This window comes from Mercenaria mercenaria, chromosome 17 (assembly GCF_021730395.1).
Source record: "Mercenaria mercenaria strain notata chromosome 17, MADL_Memer_1, whole genome shotgun sequence".
NCBI lineage: Eukaryota > Metazoa > Mollusca > Bivalvia > Venerida > Veneridae > Mercenaria > Mercenaria mercenaria.
Genome location: NC_069377.1, coordinates 35,651,380 through 35,671,117, shown reverse-complemented (window position 1 = coordinate 35,671,117; position 19,738 = coordinate 35,651,380). Strand labels below are relative to the sequence as shown.

At 35.7% G+C, this 19,738-nt stretch overlaps 2 protein-coding genes across 2 annotated transcripts in view; both read right to left on the bottom strand.

The window, feature by feature from the left end:
* LOC123537368 (branched-chain-amino-acid aminotransferase-like) overlaps positions 1-19,738 on the bottom strand; it is a 363,414-nt gene that overhangs the window by 286,476 nt on the left and 57,200 nt on the right. The window lies entirely within an intron of this gene.
* The window catches only part of LOC123537261 (galectin-3-like), a 42,539-nt gene continuing 29,325 nt past the window's right edge, over positions 6,525-19,738 (bottom strand). The window contains exon 5 of the mRNA XM_045320915.2: positions 6,525-19,022. Coding sequence (XP_045176850.1) covers positions 18,909-19,022 — 114 coding nt within the window. The 3' untranslated portion in view covers positions 6,525-18,908. The remainder of the gene's footprint in view (positions 19,023-19,738) is intronic.

Genomic DNA, 19,738 nt, shown 5'->3' with positions numbered 1-19,738 from the left:
TCTGCCACTTGTGCACCAACAGAAACAATGCAAACGTAGATTTACTGTTCTTTGTTTATCTATTTGTTAAATTGGGCGAAATTGTGACTTTTAGTAAGCATTTACTTTTTTAACGCAAATTTTCATTGCTTTCATCGTTTTGATTAAGACGTATTTACTTGTTTTTAGAGTTTTAGAGGGATGGTTCAGTCTTTATTAGATGGAAACTGGACACTGGCTCTGTAAGAGGAATGTTTGGTAGTAAGTCTGAAATTTAACTGTGGTGATGTTTGGTGCCATAGGTTACAGAAGAACCAAATGACAGGAACATTGAATGCGTAAGGATACAACGACATTCTGGAAAATAGTGCGATTCCGTATGCCAATTTGTTAGGACAAAGAGTCGATTTTTGGTATCACGATGATGCTTTTTCCATACCATCAAGCAATTCTCGCATTTTCTATTTACTGCGAATCTTCTGCAAAGTCACTTGAATATCTAGTATCCGCCCATTCATACAAGTTATAATACTGAATGCGACAAAAATGAAGTACAACTCTCGACGGATGTGTAGCACTGACCTTTAAGGTCGTGTTAATATGATGAATGTTTGTGCCAAATTACGTAAATATCTATACATGTATGAAATATTACATAGTGGACAAAAAATGACCTTTAATCTTTGAACTTCTCTTGGCCTGACCTTGGTCTTTAAGACAGTCTTATTGTTGTAATGAAAATAAGTACGGTGTTCCATTAGGGCCAGCGCCTGCTCCCTGTGAACGCGAAGCACGAATGTACGATGGCGATGCGCGACAGTACAGTGATGACAACACGACAGAGCGATGGCGAAGCGCGAGAGTACCATAGTGACAGTCCGTCGTACTGTCGCGCTTCGCCATCATACTTCGGAGTTTCACCATCATAGTGTCGCGCTTCGCCATCGCACTGTCACGCTTCAACATCGTACTGTCGCACTGCACCATCGTAGTGTGTAACCATCGTACTGTCGCGCTTCACCATCGTATTGTCGCGCTTCGCCATCACACTGTCGTGCTTCACCATCGTAATGTCACCACCGTAGTGTCGCGCTTCACCATTGTACTGTCGCGCTTCGCCAACTTTTCTCAGTTTACTTAAGGACCGACTTTAACGTATTACTCCAGACCCTGGGGATCTACCGTGTGCAAAAAAAGTCTACCGGCTGATTTTTATATCAATGTTTAGATAAATATCTGAAGTGTCAGAAAATTTTGGGTGGAGTTGCCGCATCATGGTACGATTTTAGAAATCCAAGATGGCGTCCAAGATGGCCGCCAAAATTATGAAAAAGCATTATCTGTCACTTTTTTAGTCATAATTTCATGAAAATTCGAATAGTTTTTAATCTTGATGTTCACAAAATATAGCAAACGCATTTTGCAACCCATGTAAGTCAATTTCTCTCAAATATTTGTACATTTATTTAAAAAATTGAAAAATGTTCTTCAAAATAATGCGAAAAAAATGACTAAAAAACTGATGCTGCTGTGTATTTTCACTTCTCGTATTTATAATTTCGATGATATTTACAATTTTTTAGTTTAAGGTGTAAATATCATTAGTTTTATGTACTTTGATATCATTTTTATAGTATATGGATGCCTGACTCTTGCTCTTTTATCATTTTAGTGGGTGGGGTAAATGGAAGATAATCCCAGATCGCCTTAATTACTGATAGTTTTATGATATTTTCCCAATGTTTCTTGAAAATATATGGTACTTATATGATGTTTGCCTTGATCTGATGCAGGTGTAATCTTTACATATTCATCTTTGCTTTGAAATTCGACCAAGTATCATCGTTGCCATGGTAACATCTTGAAGAAAATAAGAGAAAATGTTTCAATATATGTTGTTTTGGTGTTTTTTGTTTGTTTGTTTTTTTTTTTTTCACAAAATAACCAACCAGTAATCTATATTTTTATCCAATGCTAGTACCTAAAAATTCAAACTTAGAGCAGCAGATATTTATATTTTAAAAAATGTGTACTAATACTCGGTAATTTGAAATTTTAGATAATAGGCCGGGGTTATTGTTATTGTTGTTATTCTGATGAGCTTTGTATTATGAAAAAAAAGTTATGTTAAATAAGTTCTATATGTTATCAAATTATATTTCACAACAAAATCTTATAGAATTAGTCGAAAAAGAAAATCTTCAAAAGTGTACCAGTACTCGGATGATCAAAATGTTTGGATAACATTTAAACATTACCTCATATTTAGTGACTCGGAGTTGATAACTTGGCACAAATATTCACCACCATGAGTGTCATGCGCAAGAACCAGGTCCCTAGTCTAAGGCCAATGTCACTCTTAGAGGCCAATGGTAAAATTTGCACACGGGAGGTCCCCAGGGACTGGAGTATATAGAATTGTACGGTCAGACGGAGGGACGTACTTTTGATGTACTTACTAATAATCTTGTTCAACATAAATCTACATTTTTATCCAATACTTTTCTTCGATTAAAACATAAGGTCAGTGATTAAAGACAGGGTCGGTCGGATAAGCGGAAACAAACAACTGTATTCTATACCTAATTAACACTTTTACTAAAACAGTGATTCATTTTGCCGCGCGTCCTGCGTCAAAGACGCATATTTTTCACTGGGGACGCGTTAATTTGAAATGTGTGCAGCCGCGGGACGCAAACAATTTCACTGACGTGTACCTTCGTTTACTCCCTCTACACGGGTGGTAAACGCGCAATCCAATTCCCGCCGGGAATACGCTTAAAATGGGTTGCGCAACGTCCGGTGCTGGTGTTGCGCGTAAAAAAAGACGAAATTGAGGTATGTGGAGTTATGATTTTGCTTAGTATGAGACAAGAATAAATTTTCTCGAAAAAAGCAAAATGCTATTCGACACAAATATGAAAATACATCATATGTGTAAAATATCTGGTTTCTAATTTATGATTCGGCTCTATTATCACAAAAACTCAGGCGACACGAAGCGTGAAAAAAGTATGAAATCAATAAATATGGGAGTTTCTTACCTCATATGCCTAATCTGAGGACATCTGATGCTTTTTATGATAACTCAACTGTTATAAAGTAACAAATATCAAAATTATTTGCTTCAAATCCTGCTTACGGGGACATAATTGACAAAAAAATCATCGGGAATGGGGTTGCGCACCGGGAATGGAGCTGCTCGTATACATCATAATGTATATAATGTATACGCGCAACTCCATTCCCTGGGCGCAACCCCATTCCAGATTACTTTTTGCCAATCTTTCCCCCAAAAGCAACATTTCATTCAAGTGTATGTAATATCCATGACTGTTTTACTCGCGTTTGATCATTAGAAGCGTCACATTTCCAGAAAGAAGGCACAAGAGTTAGAAAATTTCATTTTTCATGATTCCATGCTTTTCTTGACAGCTCGAGCCAGCAGAGTTTTCGTGATAACAAGGCCGATTCTTAAATTAATAAGTTGATATTTCACACATATGATCTTTATTCATTTTTGTGTCGAATAGCATTTTGCTTTTTTTCGAAAGCACTCGTAAATGTGTCATTATTTACAAAAACAAAAACCCACCTACCTCGATTTTGTATATATTGATGCGCAACACCAGCACCGGAAGTCACGCAACCCATTTTTAGCGTATTCCCAGTGGGAATTGGATTGCGCGTTTACCACCCGTGCTCTAATGGTTTAAAAAGTAGAACGGATGTCGTGGATAATTTTCATGCGTCAAAACTACCTTATCACCGTTCGATTTGTAAAGCATATTCTGATTGGACAGTAGTGATTTTTTTAACCAATCGGTGACGGTCATTTATTTATGTTTGGGAGTATTGTTTCCAAAGTACCCGGATATTTCGGCCAAAATATTTCAACAATCTGACGATGCCGTTGAAAAAAACAGCAGAAGTTAGATCCCAAACAGCAAAAACTTTCCGTTTTTTTGTCTAACTTTGAGTGAATCGTCGGGTACTGAAGAAGTGAGCATTTCAATAGAAAACGAAGCAGCGGCTGCGAGCACGTCGGAAAATCAAGATAAGAAAAAAAGAAAATTTGTTTCTAAATGGCTCACTCTTTATTCGTGGTAACACTATGACGAAAGTGAAGATTATATGTACTGAACAATCTGTACTGACAACCTAAAAATGAACAAAGCTGCAAAGAACAGAAACTTTCAAAATACAACTTTTAACAGTTTTTTTTTCTCCTCATCCTGTTTAGTTCAGTTCTGGTGCAGATATATAGGATGTAAAACCTATTAAATCAATTAATCAGTCAACCAATATACAATGTACAGGATGTGAAAAAGCAAACAATTCAAATTTAGGACTTGCTGTTTCATGATATATAATTTTTATATTGAGTCCCTTTTTCATATATGGCCCAAAAACACAACACTTTCCACACCCTTCGTTTTTTGTATCCTGGTTACATAGGATACATAGGGATACACTGTATGTGCAGATTTTTTGTTGTTACCATTATAACATTATATTATTATTCTATCAATTTATTATTTTTATTATGTTTTATTTCATTCAAACATTATCCAAGTGTTAAGACCCTATTGGTCGCCTTTAACGATCATGCAAGGGTAAAGCAGTGGTTCCAAGTCTTTTCATACATAGATCGTCCCAGAACCACATGGGGCACCCGTGCCCATGCCGAAAAGCGTTTCAATTATTTGATCATTGGATAGAGTTGACAATACTATACGATACAGAGTTTAATTAAAGTTGGCCCTTAAATAAACAGAGAAAAGATAGTGAAACGTGACAGTACGATGGCAAAGCGTGAAAGTACGATGGTGACACTATGGTGGTGAAGCGCGGTAGTGCGATGGCGAAGCGCAACAGTAAGATGGTGAAGTGCGACTGTACAGTGGCGAAGCGTGACAGTTAGATGGTGGCACTACGATGGTGAAGCGCGAGAGTGCGATGGTGAAGTGCGATGGTGGAGCGCAACACTACGATGGTGAAAAGCGACAGTACGATAGCAAAGCGCGACATTACGATGGACTGTCACCATCGTCCTGTCGCGCTTCGCCATCACACTGTTGTGTTGTCACCATTGTACTGTTGCCCTTCGCCATCGTACAGTCGTGCTTCGCCATTGTACCGTCGTACCTTTGCACTTCACTTCCACAGGGAGCAAGCGCTGGCCCTAACGGAACACCATAAATATGCGTGCAGTTATCTGAAAATCCATCTCTGCATTAATAAGGTAGAGCGACCACTAACATGACTTTATCTTTAACCTTTGTATACGATCTTGACATTCCGGCTTGCTAGCAACACGTCGTCTTTTTATGATGGTTATTTCCCATGTTATTTCAAATCCAACAGTGCATAACAAAGTTATAGGCCGGACATAATTTCATGTACAAACAAATAGGCACATATAGACATGGGTATCACTATATCCCCTAAAACCCCATTTTATTGGCAGAAGTTCCACCTGATCTTTGGCTAATCAAAATGAAAGTACAGTGCGGCGCCTTCTGAAACCACACTTTGCAAGATCTGTTTAGAAAGAATACAATATGTCTTAAATCGAGACCAGATCGCGAAAAAAACTTATTTAGATTTAACGTTGAAAAAAAAACTAGATGCCCATGGGCAACATGTCGAGCTCGTCAGCTGTCAAAAGGACTGGGAGTTGCACATGACACTCTGTCTCATTAAGGCAAACACTTACACCAAATAAAAAAAAAGGACTGCAAAAAGTTACAATTTACGTTATTTGTAGTAACAACAAAGGGAAGTAAATCTTAAAAAAAAAGTCCACACAAAAATCCTTAGCAGTAGAGATTGGTCAAAAAACACCTCAAAATTGGATGTAACATGCATATTGTACTACAGAAAAGTGGTCTTGATTTTTCCCTATGAACAGTAATAAAAAAAGTTACAATATAAGCTATTTATAGTAATTACAAAGGGAAGTAATTCTAGATTTCTGCGTATGACACTCCGTCTCATGGTGGTGAACATTTGTGCTGTTACATCAAAATCCCTGCATGCATGAAGAGGAAATGCTCCGGACAATGTCATTCTTGTATCCTTTGACCTCTAAGTCTAACCTTGACCTTTGAGATAGGAACCTGGGGTTTGCGCATGACACTCTGTCTCACTGAGGTTTACATTCATGCTAAATATAAACAAGATTGCTCCATGCATGTCAGTTATGGTCCGGACAAACAAATCCGGACGGACGCACGCACACACATTACACCGAACAGCCATTTGGACAACTATGTCTTGGCTTCCGCAAGCGGGCTCGACAAAAACTAAAGTAAAGACATCACCCGTTTTTATACCAGAGTCCCTGTGAGATTAAGTTCTGCTCCACTGACCCTAACAACAAAAAGGATCTTTCTCTAATGACACTTAATCACTGCGTACAGTTTAAAGACGTTGGTTGGCCTATGGTACATCCTGGCAAAATAGTAGACGGATGGAGGGACAATACCAACTACAACATGTCTTGCTCTTTTTCAAAATGTGTGTTAAATAACAACGTTACATCTTGATGAAATACGTTCATTTATCCTTTATTTCTTAGTTAACAATACAATGATCTGGATAATATACATGTGTATACAGTGAATATTCTTCAGTTAATTAGAATGACTCTACAACAGTAACAACGCTGTAAATGTTCCTACTCTCAAAGCAATTTATGTCTCTATATTTACTTAACTTTTTTCTCAAATACAGTCGAACTTCGTTCGCTCGAACTCGAATGGACTGGCGAACTTTATCTGAGTTACCGATTGTTCTAACCATCAAATAATATGCCGGAACCTCACGATGAGTTTGAGCAAATGGTGGTATTTGAATTATCCGAGTTCAAGGGAACGAAGTTCGGCTGAATTGCTTTCAAGATATATTGTTCATATATGTATAAGTATCGCTCATTATCAAAAGGTATTATCATAGGACCTAAAGTTTCTACATGCAATTTTTTATGATGTAACTCCCACAGTTCACTTTTTTCATTTTATTGTAGTGGACTCGTTAAGTCAATCGGCAATTTCCGTTGGATTACGTATTATCCAAGTGTTTTCGGCATGTTTCGATTATGGAAAATAATTTTCAATTATGACCGAAGAATGCCGAAAGCACAAACGTTGAATACGTAATTCAACGGAAATTGCCGATTGTCATTACTGGTTTACGTCATTTTTAAAGCCCTGGTCCGCAGCTATTCAAATTCTATTGTGTGTATGCGACCTATGATTGCAATAGGTAACAGTTAACAGGCACGTGCCACACGCAAAACCACAGGTATTTTATATACTATTTTCTATAAAATAGACTTTATTTTGACATGCGTCACTGTTCATAGGCAGGATTTTCATGCTTTTTCAGTGACAATTTAAGGTTAAAAGGTAGGACTGGAGCAGGTCTTTAATGCATAAACTCACTAATTATAATTACTATAACAGTCGAGAACTAAACACAGACATATCCCTTTAATTTGATTTAGGTTTAACAGCGAACCAACACAGTTCAGGTTATCTGGCGCCAAGTAAGACTAAAAATTTTGGTTTCACATCTCAGTTACATTAATGTAAAAATAACAAGAGCTGTCGGGGGACAGCAACGCTCGACTATTCAAAAGCCTTGTCGATTGAATGAATACGAGTCGAAAAAGGGACATAATTTAGTAAAAAAGCAAAATAGGGTTATGGAACCTGCATAGCGCTTATCAGCTCAGGACAGTGGACAAGTGTGTGAAGTTTCAATCCATTCCCATTAGTGGGTACTAAGATACCAGCTTACATAATAGGAATTTAACCAAAAACTCCTAAGTCGAAAAAGGGGCATAATTTTGTAAAATGCGAAGTTGAGTCATTGACCCTTTGCATTGCATGTCATATCATGACAGTGAACAAGTGTGTGCAATTTCAATCCTTTCCTATTAGTGGATACTGAGATACCAGCTTACATACAAAAACTTAACCAAAAATTTCTATGTTGAAAAAGGGGCATAATTTTGAAAAAAAGCAAAATAAAGTCATGGGACCTGCTTTGTGCATGTCAGATCATGACAGTGAACAAGTATGTGAATTTTCAATCCATTCCAATTAGTGAGTACTGAGATAGCAGCTTACATACAAAACCTTAACCAAAAAATTCCTAAGTCGAAAAAGGGGCATAATTTTGTAAAAAGCAAAATAGAGTTATGGAACCTGTGCAATGTAAGTCAGTTTATCACAGTAAATAAGTTTGTGAAGTTTCAATCCATTCCCACAAGTGGTTACTGAGATACCAGCTTACATACAAAACCTTAACCAAAAATTTCTATGTCGAAAAAGGGGCATAATTTTGTAAAAAAGCATAATAGTTATGGAACCTGTGCAATGTAGGTCAGTTTATCACAGTGAATAAGTGTGTGAAGTTTCAATCCATTCCCACAAGTGGTTGCTGAGATACCAGCTTACATACAAAAACTTAACCAAATCGGGACGCGGACGCGGACGCCGACGCATGGGCGAGTTCAATAGCTCTACTATTCTATGAATAGTCGAGCTAAAAACTATGAGGCATGGAATCAAATTCTATACCAGCTGGAATTACAGAAATACAGTAAAACAAAATAGTCAGACCCTATGAGTCGCCTCTTACGATAAAAAAAAGTAAGACACTAGTTGTCCCAGAACCACTTTCTGTCGACAAATAAACAAAAACCTCAGTCTGAGCTTTCTTGTTACACAACAATTAAACTTGTTTAGAGTTGTATTTCAACTCTGGTCATACAAAATGCCAAAAGAAAAATTGAAAAATTTATTGATCATTGCATGGAAGTTCATCGCGATATTTCTTGACTGATCACAACAAACATGCAGATCAAATAATATGAATCATTCTTAAATGCACTAAAAAGGTACTATCACTAAACGCTTTCTTTAGTGACATCTCTCAACAAAAGACTATATGTTGCTGTGCAATATCGATACACATCCATTTCACTATAAAAGACATCTTGCATTAAGTATATGATATGGCTTATTGTACAATAACAGTAATTTAATGACATTAAATGGGAGGTGACACTGTATAATTAAGGCCACAACACAAGTACAAAGGCTAAATATCTACTGGGGCAAATATATCTTCTTCCCAGGTTAAACCTATCAAACAATATCTAGAATCAGGCAGGGAATTTTATTTTTTTTCTTATATGCACCTAAGATATATAGAGGTAAATAAGATTTTAAAGACCCAATTTTTCTAATCTGAGTACCTCAAAATTCCTTTCCTGAGTAATATCACTTGAAAGTCCTGAAATAATTAGTTCAGACATTCTTACAAAATCAAATCAAATGGAATATACAATGCATTTTGATTAGATCTGGATTTTACGGCTCACAATAATCTTTTCAGAAACGAAGTCAGATTATACAAAAGTGCCTATTAATCAAATGAACGTGTATCTAATAGAACTTCTGCCTCTTTCAAAATAAAACCAATCACAGTGATTGATCTAAGCCTAACAGTTCATGCAAAGTTCAAATCAGGGTGTGACTCAACTTAAAAAAAAAACTATATTCCTACTAAATATTCTTGCCCTTATATTAATTATATTGTGAATTCAAATATTTCATTCATTGGCATTAAACTCTTTGGTTTCAACAAAAGCGGCTTTTTCATGGAACAGGGCAACATTTGAAAAATAAAATAAATTTTAATTTGATTTTGCGGATTTATACAACTGCGAAATGCATATGACTGTTGGATCCATGCAACTGTGGAATCCCATTGAATCCATGGGATCGTGGAATTCACTAATATTAGACATACAGTTGTGATTTTGCAGTAAATATAAAGTGAATCATTTTCTCCAAAGAAAGTGTTTCTGTTTATATATCACAGAATAATATCATATAGGTCTTTGGTTACATGTATGAATAATGTTGCACTGACAAGTACATTCAAGCACATCTGCATGACATGTAGCACTGGAATCCAATCTGATGATTTTAAACTTACTTTTTCTTTCGCATATTGACTATTATGTCGATCACATCAGAAACTAAACACTGGTTAGAAGTGTATACAATATTTTGTATTGCACATTGCGCAAGCATGGATAATATCAGTGTCTCCCAAGGCTATATGGTGCAACAAGAACATTTGCACACAAAAATAATAATAAAATGAGTGGAAAGAAATTTAAGAACATTTGTAACATGAGCACTTTGATGATTTCAAAATAATTATACATGTTACTTATTTCAGTTTAAAAGGAATATTCGTTTTTTTTTTTCATGAAAAAAAATATTTATTAGCACTTATCATGTTAACTAAAGGAAACAGAAAAAATCATTTGTGCTATAACAACCTTTATCTGCTAGATCTACTACTTATGTAAAGAGGCGTAATAAATAAGTAAAAATCTAAAAGAAAATTGACATTGTATACTAGCAATATTTTTGGAAAACAGTGTACTAGCATATCTTCCTAGAAAGAAACAATTACAGTTTTAATTGAAATTGTTACAAAAATCTGGAAAAAATAATTTCTTTTACAATCTGGATAATAGATTTTGCCCTGCTAATGTAACTGACTCTCTAATTGTGCATACATTATGCAAGTATATTGTACTAACCTAAACATAGTTACAATAATTATTTCTATACAGTGAAATTGTCAACTTTACATTCTTACCACATTTAGAATAAAAAATAAAAGCTCTTATACCATTATGCATAGAAACAAAGTTTCAGTTTTGCATCCAAAATTGTAATATTTGTTCCACTTTATTGAAACATTCATTACAATTAAACAGGCTGATTTAAACTGTTAACAGAACTTAGACCGTATTTTCTCTTATATATTGCAGACTAAATGTAATGACATGATACAGGAATAAAAAAAATGCACAACTTTATGAGGAAAGTTTACAGACTCTATAGAACCAAGGACCAATAGTTTTCACAACTTTCTGACAAGCTTTTCAAACATGACATCAAAATGAATTTTCAGTTAACTGGTCAATAGCACAAGATATGAACTGATGATTTATAACGAAAGTCATGTAATAAATAATCAATTATCTGGGGTTGAACAGAGTACAGCAATAACTTGAATACAGTCAGACATCTACCTATTTGAAATCTTTCAGGATTACCTCAAGCTGTAAACAGTTAATGTACAACACAATGCAAGGGATAAAATGGTTTCAGAAACTCAATTATTTGGCCTCACTTTCAAAGAATATCTACTGTCGGAGGACAGCAACGCTCGACTATTCAACAGTCTAGTCAATGAATGAATACAAAAGTCGAAAAAGGGGCATAATTTTGTAAAAATGCGTAAACAGGGTTACGGAACCTACACAGTGCTTATCAACTCATGACAGTGGATAAATGTGTGAAGTTTCAATCCATTCCAATTAGTAGGTACTGAGATACCAGCTTACATACAAAAACTTAACCAAAAACTGCTAAGTTGAAAAAGGGGCATAATTTTGTAAAAATGCAAAGTAGAGTTATTGAACCTTTGCAATGCACGTCATATCATGACAGTGAACAAGTGTGTGAAGTTTCAATCCATTTCCATTAGTGGGTACTGAGATACCAGCTTACATACAAAAACTTAACCAAAAACTGCTAAGTGGAAAAAGGGGCATAATTTTGAAAAAATGCAAAGTAGAGTTATGGGACCTACTCAGTGCACGTCAGATCATGACAGCGAACAAGTGTGTGAAGTTTCAATCCATTCTCACAAGTGGTTACTGAGACACCAGCTTACATACAAAAACTTAACCAAAGCGCGACGCCGACGCCAACACACGGGCCAGTCCAACAGGTCTACCTATTCTTTGAATAGTCGAGCTAAAAATGCCAAAACAGTCAAAATGATCATACCTTTTTTTTTCTATAAAATACTTACAAAATAATGGTAACATGATTTTTATCATAAACTAGGAGACTAAGTCACTGTTGTTGGAATATAACATTATAAATCAAATTACTGCTTTATACATCCAATATTTACCAATATAAATAGCAACAGACATGTCAATAGTAAGCAAGGTATGAAATCACCTAAGGTGAAGTAATCTTGCCTGTTGCTTACAGACAAGTTAGATTCAATCTCTTGAAAACTGACATTGGAGGTATAGATCTGACCTTTGCATGTGCCATCTAATGATGCTTCACATTTATATTAAGTTTGGTTGGTATCTTTTTAATTGTTTAAAACTACCCGTACTCATTCCCACATTTAACCCGTCCCTAGATTTGCCGCCTAATGCCACTCTTTGCCACTTATTTCCATGGTAAAAGGGGGGCAATTGGTGGAAATAGCTGGCATTAGCTGGCGTTTGGTGTAATTCAACTCTTTTTTCCAATAAGTGGTAAATTTGCCACCAAAAGCCACTTTATTTTGGTGGCATTTAGGTGGCATTAGGTGTAAATTTTAACATAGTTTTTCTTTATGGTGGCAGAAAGGTGGATATTGGTGGAAAGCAGAACTTAGTTTTTTTTCATGGTGTAAACTGAGCGTCGTTTAGTGGAAAATAGGGACTTAGAAAATTTTCTTGGTGGCGAATAGGTGGAAAAAAAACTTTTTGTGATGTTTGATTTAGAAGCGAACTGTAAGACACTGGATTACCCTTGACAAAAATATTCACATGGACTCGGGTTAGAATCAAGGTGTAATGGACACTAAATGTCAAACTTCAGGCCTAACTGATACAGACCCTGACTTTGCTAAAACTCCACATTGACAACAGCTCGTAGAACACAAGAATGCCCCCCTTGATTCAGTAACTGTACAAGAAACAAAAATCATTTGGTCACTGTGCACTGGACGTCTGATGTACTGACCTTAAATCAATAATTATGGGTCATTTACCAGTCATAAGTGACTTCTGTATCCAGTGTGATCTTAGACCAAAGCATTCTCTAGTTATTGGGCAAGCAAAGTTCTAGTGTTCTGGGTCAATGTGACCTAGACCTTTGATCAACTGACCTCAAAATCAATAGGGGTCGTCCGCTGGTCATGATCAACGTCCCTATTTAGTTTCATGATCATAGGTCTAAGCGTTCTCAAATTAACATCCGGAAACAGCTTAACTGTTTCAGCTCACTGTGACCTTGAGCTTTGACCTACTGAACTTATAATCTAAAGAGGTTATCTGCTAGTTATGATCAACCTTCCCATTCACTTTCATGATCCTAGGCCCAAGAGCACTAGAGTTATCATCTGGAAACTGTTTAACTGTTCCAGGTCACTGTGATCTTGACCTTTGACCTACTGGCCTCCAAGTCAATAGGGGTCAATGCTGGTCATGACTAACCTCCATATAAAGTTTCATGATCTTACCATCCGGAAAACCGGTTGTTCTACATACCGAACGACCAACAGACTGACAGACCAACTGACCGACATCAGCAAAACAGTAATACGTACCCAGGCTCCTTAAAAGGGTTTTGTTAAAATGAGATTAAGTCTATGCTGACTCCAGCTGGACAAAAATAATATTCAGAGTGGTGTATTATACAGAAAATTTGAATTTTGGTTATTTTGTGAGACAGAATATTTATTAATCATTACATCTTTGTATTATATTCAATGTAAATATTAATAAGTCACTTTTTCAATCAACAATTCTGAAATACAGAAAATGGTGGAAAATAGGTGGCAACTAGTGGAAATTGTCTGTACTGGCTGACTCTGAAAAGATCATTTTTGAATGTGTCTGCAGTGTATTATTTCTGCATGAGTGAAAGTTGGTTAAAGATAAGATTAATGATAGATCAACTTACAAGCTCCCACACTAATGTATAGAAACAACCCCAGGTGGAATTTGGGTCAGTTAAGATTTATATATGCAGGCAAACATCAGGTCAGATGCAAAGAAATAGTTCTTGCCTTTTCTCTTCATTGATTGAAAAAAAAGAAGTGTATACAAAAAGGATGTTTTTGCAATAGTTTTCAACTTAAGAATTTGACACCTTCTTTAGCAAAAAAAGTGTATGTGTGGAATCAATTTATCTGTGTAGTAATACCAAAATTTGAAATTTGGCATTTGATGAGTCAGTCAGGGAGAAAATGGAAACACATTGTGAGAGGTAACAATATTATACTGTTTATTTTTTTTTAAATTATAATTACTGTCTTTAACATTGTCTTATTTACTTACTCTTAACAAATACTTGAATTTGAAACATTTACAAAACAGCTTGAAATTAAAATCAACTAATCTCCTTTTAGGAAGTTTGGCAGATGGATTATTAATCCAAAATATATTTTCTGGAATATAGCTCAATTATGTTTATAACACTGCTAGTAAAATTGTATCATTGTAATTATTTACATTGTTGATTAGCACTTAGGATACAATATGCATTTTAAACTTTTCATACCAGGAACCTTCTGTGAAAAAATGCAACTTTGTGATCTGCCTGCCTGGCTGTATATACCTGAGCAGAATACAGCTTATTACTGCATAAAAGAAACATATCAAGATAATTCTGAATCAGGTAAATATTTTGTTTTTACAAAAGCTAATGTTTAAATAACCCTTAATTTTTAAAGAAATACACCAATTAATAGAATTTCCTAGCATATTTTATGATAAATATTAATTATAAATGTGATGAAAAACCCAAGTGCCATTATTATCTTTTGCCAAAGGTAGAGGGATATTATTTTTGGCGTGGTCCTTTCTGTTTCATCTGTCCATCAGATTAACTGAAAATGCTTGTAATTGGAAAAATATAGCAGCTTTGTCTATAGAATCACTAAACCTCATGTAATTATTATAAGCCTTATTAACACTGCTCAGTTATTTACCTTAATTGATTTGGTAAAAAATAGGAATTTTTCCTGTATTAATTGAATAGAAATTTTTCTACAATGTAGATTTTGATGAAACTTCTCACAGTTTTAATAAAGATTTGGCATATCATTTGACATAGATTAAGTTTGTAGAGTTTGTTGTTATGTCAGTAAGTTAGTTCAGTCTTTTGATTTCATATTTCCTAGAGGGAATTTACAATTTTCTGCAAAATTATTCAGAATGTTAGAAAAATATATTTATTAATAGATATATGGTTTGCTGTTACAGATTGTGTGCTGGAAAAATGGCCTTACATCCAAAGGAGTGAAATTTGGAGAGTCATTCGCCATCTACTTAAGCCACCCTGGAATATGAAAAAATAAGACTGCATTGACAGCATCCTGATCCTCGTGTTCAGATCTTTTGTGATTTCTTGTGAAGGGTCTTTGATTTTTGCATAAAAATAAAAAATATATTAATATAATTTGATTTTTGCTTACTATAGATTTTTTTCAGATTCAGCAGGTGCAGCCGATTTCCACTAGTTGCCACCTATTGCCAGCTATTTGGTGGCATTTAGTGGAAAATAGGACTGCCACCATAGTGGCGTTTTGGTGAAATTTTGTCCACTTACTGCCACCTTTTAGGGATTGGTGGAAATAAGTGGCATTAAGTGGAAAATAGATTTTACACCATAATGGTGGCATTTTAGTGGTATTTTGTCTAAATACTCCACTTACTGCCACCATGAAGGTGGCTATTGGTGGAATTAAGTGGCAAACAAATTTTCCACCATAATGGTGGCATAATGGTGTAAAAACTGTCTAAATACTCCATTTATTGCCACCTAAAGGTGTACACAAGTGGAAATAGGTGGAATTTAGTGGAAAACAGGTTTGCCACTGTCCTGTTCATTTTTTCACCATTTTGGTGGCATTTTAGGTGGCATTTTGGTGGAAAATTGTCTAAATACTCCACCATTGAAAAGGGTGGCATTATAGTGGCAAATCTAGGGACGCGAAGGTGATTTCTTTTTTCTCTTTCAAAAGTCGAATAACCTGGGAACCACGAATGTTACCAGTGATACAAACTTACTGACATATGAAGTTTACAAGGTATCCTAAAAAATTACCCCAAAATATTGTGAAGAAGGGAGTAAAACATTGATATAATTGAAAAAAAAATTTTTGCATTTCTACAAATATCTTACTCTTTTTTTCACTCATTTTATCATTTTCAAACATCAAGCCATACTTGGGGGATCAGAACATGTTGAAAATCCAGGATATAAACTAAATACATGACCACATTCTGTAAATAGTACGAAATCTAAGAAACGGTTTGCCTATTTCATAACATTTGATAAATGATACTGGCCAGCAGTATATTGAAACATGTCTACACAATACAACTTTGTCTGGCAGATATAAATCACTACAATAGGACAAGAAAACAACATGGCAAGACACAACGAAAGCATGAACACCTTTACTGCCTCTTAATCCAAACATAGAAACATCAGCTTGGGTTTTTTCTTACACATTTTCATTCACACTCTTGCTTAAGGTAATTGAAGGACTATTTACAATCGGCAATTTCCGTGTCATAATTTTTCCTCCGTATGAGATTTCAGCATCCTTTGGCCATAGCAGAAGATTATTTTTCATAACAACCAGAGAATACTAAAATCTTGTACAGAGAATATGTAAAGTAATGGAAATTGCTAACTGTCAATACAAGTCCACTATTATTCAACCCTTACCCTGCTAAATTTCTATAATGTACTTGTCCATCTTCCAATTTGGACAATACCATTAACTGTTAAAAGGGGTGCTTACCAAAAAGATACTGACTGAATAGCGAACAGTGCAGATCATGATCAGACTGCACGGATGTGCAGGCCGATCATGATCTACACTGGTCGCAAACGCAGAATCAATCATGTTCAGCATGGTAAGGGTTAAACCAACAGACCCATAGGTCCATTTCTTTTAACTGAATAACATGAGATGCGCATTGGATAGCTTAAATCATGATAACAATAGAACAAGAGGGCCAAGATGGCCATAGATCGCTCATCTGTGTAACACACCATAACAGTGTAAACGTGTTTTACCTAGTGATTTCATGGAGACAAATATTCTGACCAATTTTCATTAAGACAATGGACCAAAAAACGTGGCCTCTTGAGTGTAAACAAGCGTTTTCTTTGATTTGACCAAGTGACCTAGTTTTTGACTCCACGTGACCCAGATTTGAAATTGTCCAAGACTTCATGATAAACATTCTGACAAAAATTTATGAAGATAGAATCACAAATGTGCCCCCTAGGGTGTAAACAAGCTTATTCTTTGATTTGACCTGGTGACCTAGTTTTTGACCCCACGTAACCCAGATAAAAATTCATACGATTTTTCATGCAGACAAACATTCTGACCAAGTTTCATGCACATCAAATGAACAAGTATTAACAAACATTTCCTTTGATTTGACTGGGTTACCTAGTTTTTGACACCATATGACCCAGTTTCAAACCTGTCCTAGGAATCATCAAGATAAACATTCTGACCAAGTTTCATGAAGATAGGGTAATAAATGGGGCCTCTAAGCTGTTAAAAAGCTTTTCCTTTGATCTGACCTGATGACCTAGTTTTTGACCCGACATGTTCCACTTTCGATCCAGGCCTAGAGATCATCAAGATAATCATTCTGTGCAAGTTTTATCAAATCAAAGCATAAATGAAACCTCTATATGGCTGAAATGGCCAAAATAGAAAATTTTGCCCCTTTCAGGGGCAGTAACTCTAGAACCCATGATGGAATCTAGCCAGTTTTCGAAAAGAACCAATATCTTATTGTGACTTAAGTTGTGTGTAAGTGTGGTTAAAATCAAATATAAGATGTCACTTCTATCGTGTTCACAAGGTAAAAATGACCAAATTTTGGCTCTTTTAGGGGTCAATCAGGGGCCGTAACTCCGGCACCTATGATTGGATCTGACAAATTCATCATGGAATCCAAGATTTATTGTTGCTGAAGATATTCTGCAATTTTGTATCAAATCAAACCATAAATGAAGTCTCTGTATGGCTGCTAAAGCCAAAATAGCAAATTTTGGCCCTTTAAGGGGCCATAACTCTGCAACCCAAGATCGGATCTGGCCAGTTTTCGAAAAGAACCGAGATATTATGCCAATACAAGTTGTGTGCAAGTCTGATTAAAGTTGATTGCAAAATGTGGTCTGTATCGTGTTCACAGGCAAAAAATAGCATATTTTTGCCCTTTAAAGGGCCATAACTCTTGAACCCATGATGGGATCTAGCCAGTTTTCGAAAGGAACCGAGATATTATGCCAATACAAGTTGTGTGCACGTTTTATTAAAGTTGATTGCAAAATGTGGTCTGTATCATGTTCACAAGCCAAAAATGGCAAATTTTGGCCCTTTAAGGGGCCATAACTCTTGAACCCATGATGAGATCTGGCCAGCTTTTGAAAGGAACCAAGATATTATGACCATACAAGTTGTCTGCAAGTTTGATTACAATCAAATACAAAATGTGGTCTCTATCGTGTTCACAAGGAAATTACGGACGACGGACAACGGGCGATCACAAAAGCTCAACCTGTCGCTAGGTGAGCAAACAAGTAAGAGCTGTCCATAAGACAGCACGCTCGACTTTTCTCAGTGTTTGACTCTGAATTAAAGCTTTGCCAGTAAAAGGGGCATACATCTGTCAAAATTCTTATCAGAGCTATGGGGATCGTTTCTTTTGGTGTAGCCTTTGATAGTAAATAAATATTTTAAGTTTCAAGTCAATAGCTTTGATAGTATCAGAGATATTGGACGTTATATAAAACTTTAACCAAAGATTTCTAAATTAAAATGGGACATAACTCTGTCAAAATACATATCAGAGTTATGGGGATTGTTTCTCCTTGTGTAGACTATGACAGTAAATAACTATAATAATTTTAAGTTTCAAGTCAAAAGCTCTGATAGTAACAGAGATATTTGACTTTTATCAAAATCTTTAACAGTCGATGCCGACGCCGATGCTGGGGCAAGTGCAATAGCTCTACATTTTTTTCCAAACATCGAGCTAAAAAGCATTAAAACAAGAGCTTTCCAAGAAAGTAAAAGACCATTATTAAAGCTACAAATGTTCCAAAAAACACTATTATCTTTCTCATTCTGCGCTGAGATTCCGCTGCACTCAGATCATCCTGTAATATACAGAATAACTCCTTGTATACATAACCAAAGCACTAATTATAAGGTAATGGACCGGTAATGACATTCCGCAATTTTTGTTCGGCTAATTTGTTCTCGTAATTCTATTTCAGCATTCTCTAACTATGTAGTTTGAGAATGCTGAAATAGAATTACATATTCTCCGTATGACATTTTGGCATTGTCCGACTGGTTGCTTTTATGGACTACTAATAAATGTAGTTCATAAAAGCAACCAGTTTGACAATGCCAAAATGTCACACCAATAATATGTAATTGTACACACACTGCTGAATGTCACAAAGGGTCCTCTACCTTAACATACTAGAAATACATTCTGCATGCCCTTGGGCAGAATGTTGAGCCCGCCAGCTGTCTAAAAAAGTAACATTTATAATACTATCTGGCGGTGTCAGAACTGATTAACACTAGCACCTGTATTGCATTTGTAATTTTTTGACCAGTTATAAAAAAAAATCTATAAAAGTCCACACAAAACTCCTTACAAGGTAGAGATAGGTCAAAATACACCTAAAAATTGGTTACAATATAAGCTTTATATAGTAACAACAAAGGGAAGTAATTCTAAAAACAAGAGGGCCAAGAAGGGCCTAGGTCGCTCATCTGAGAAACACACCATAACAGTGTAAACATGTTTGACATAGTGATTTCATGGAAACAAATATTCTGACCAATTTTCATTAAGATT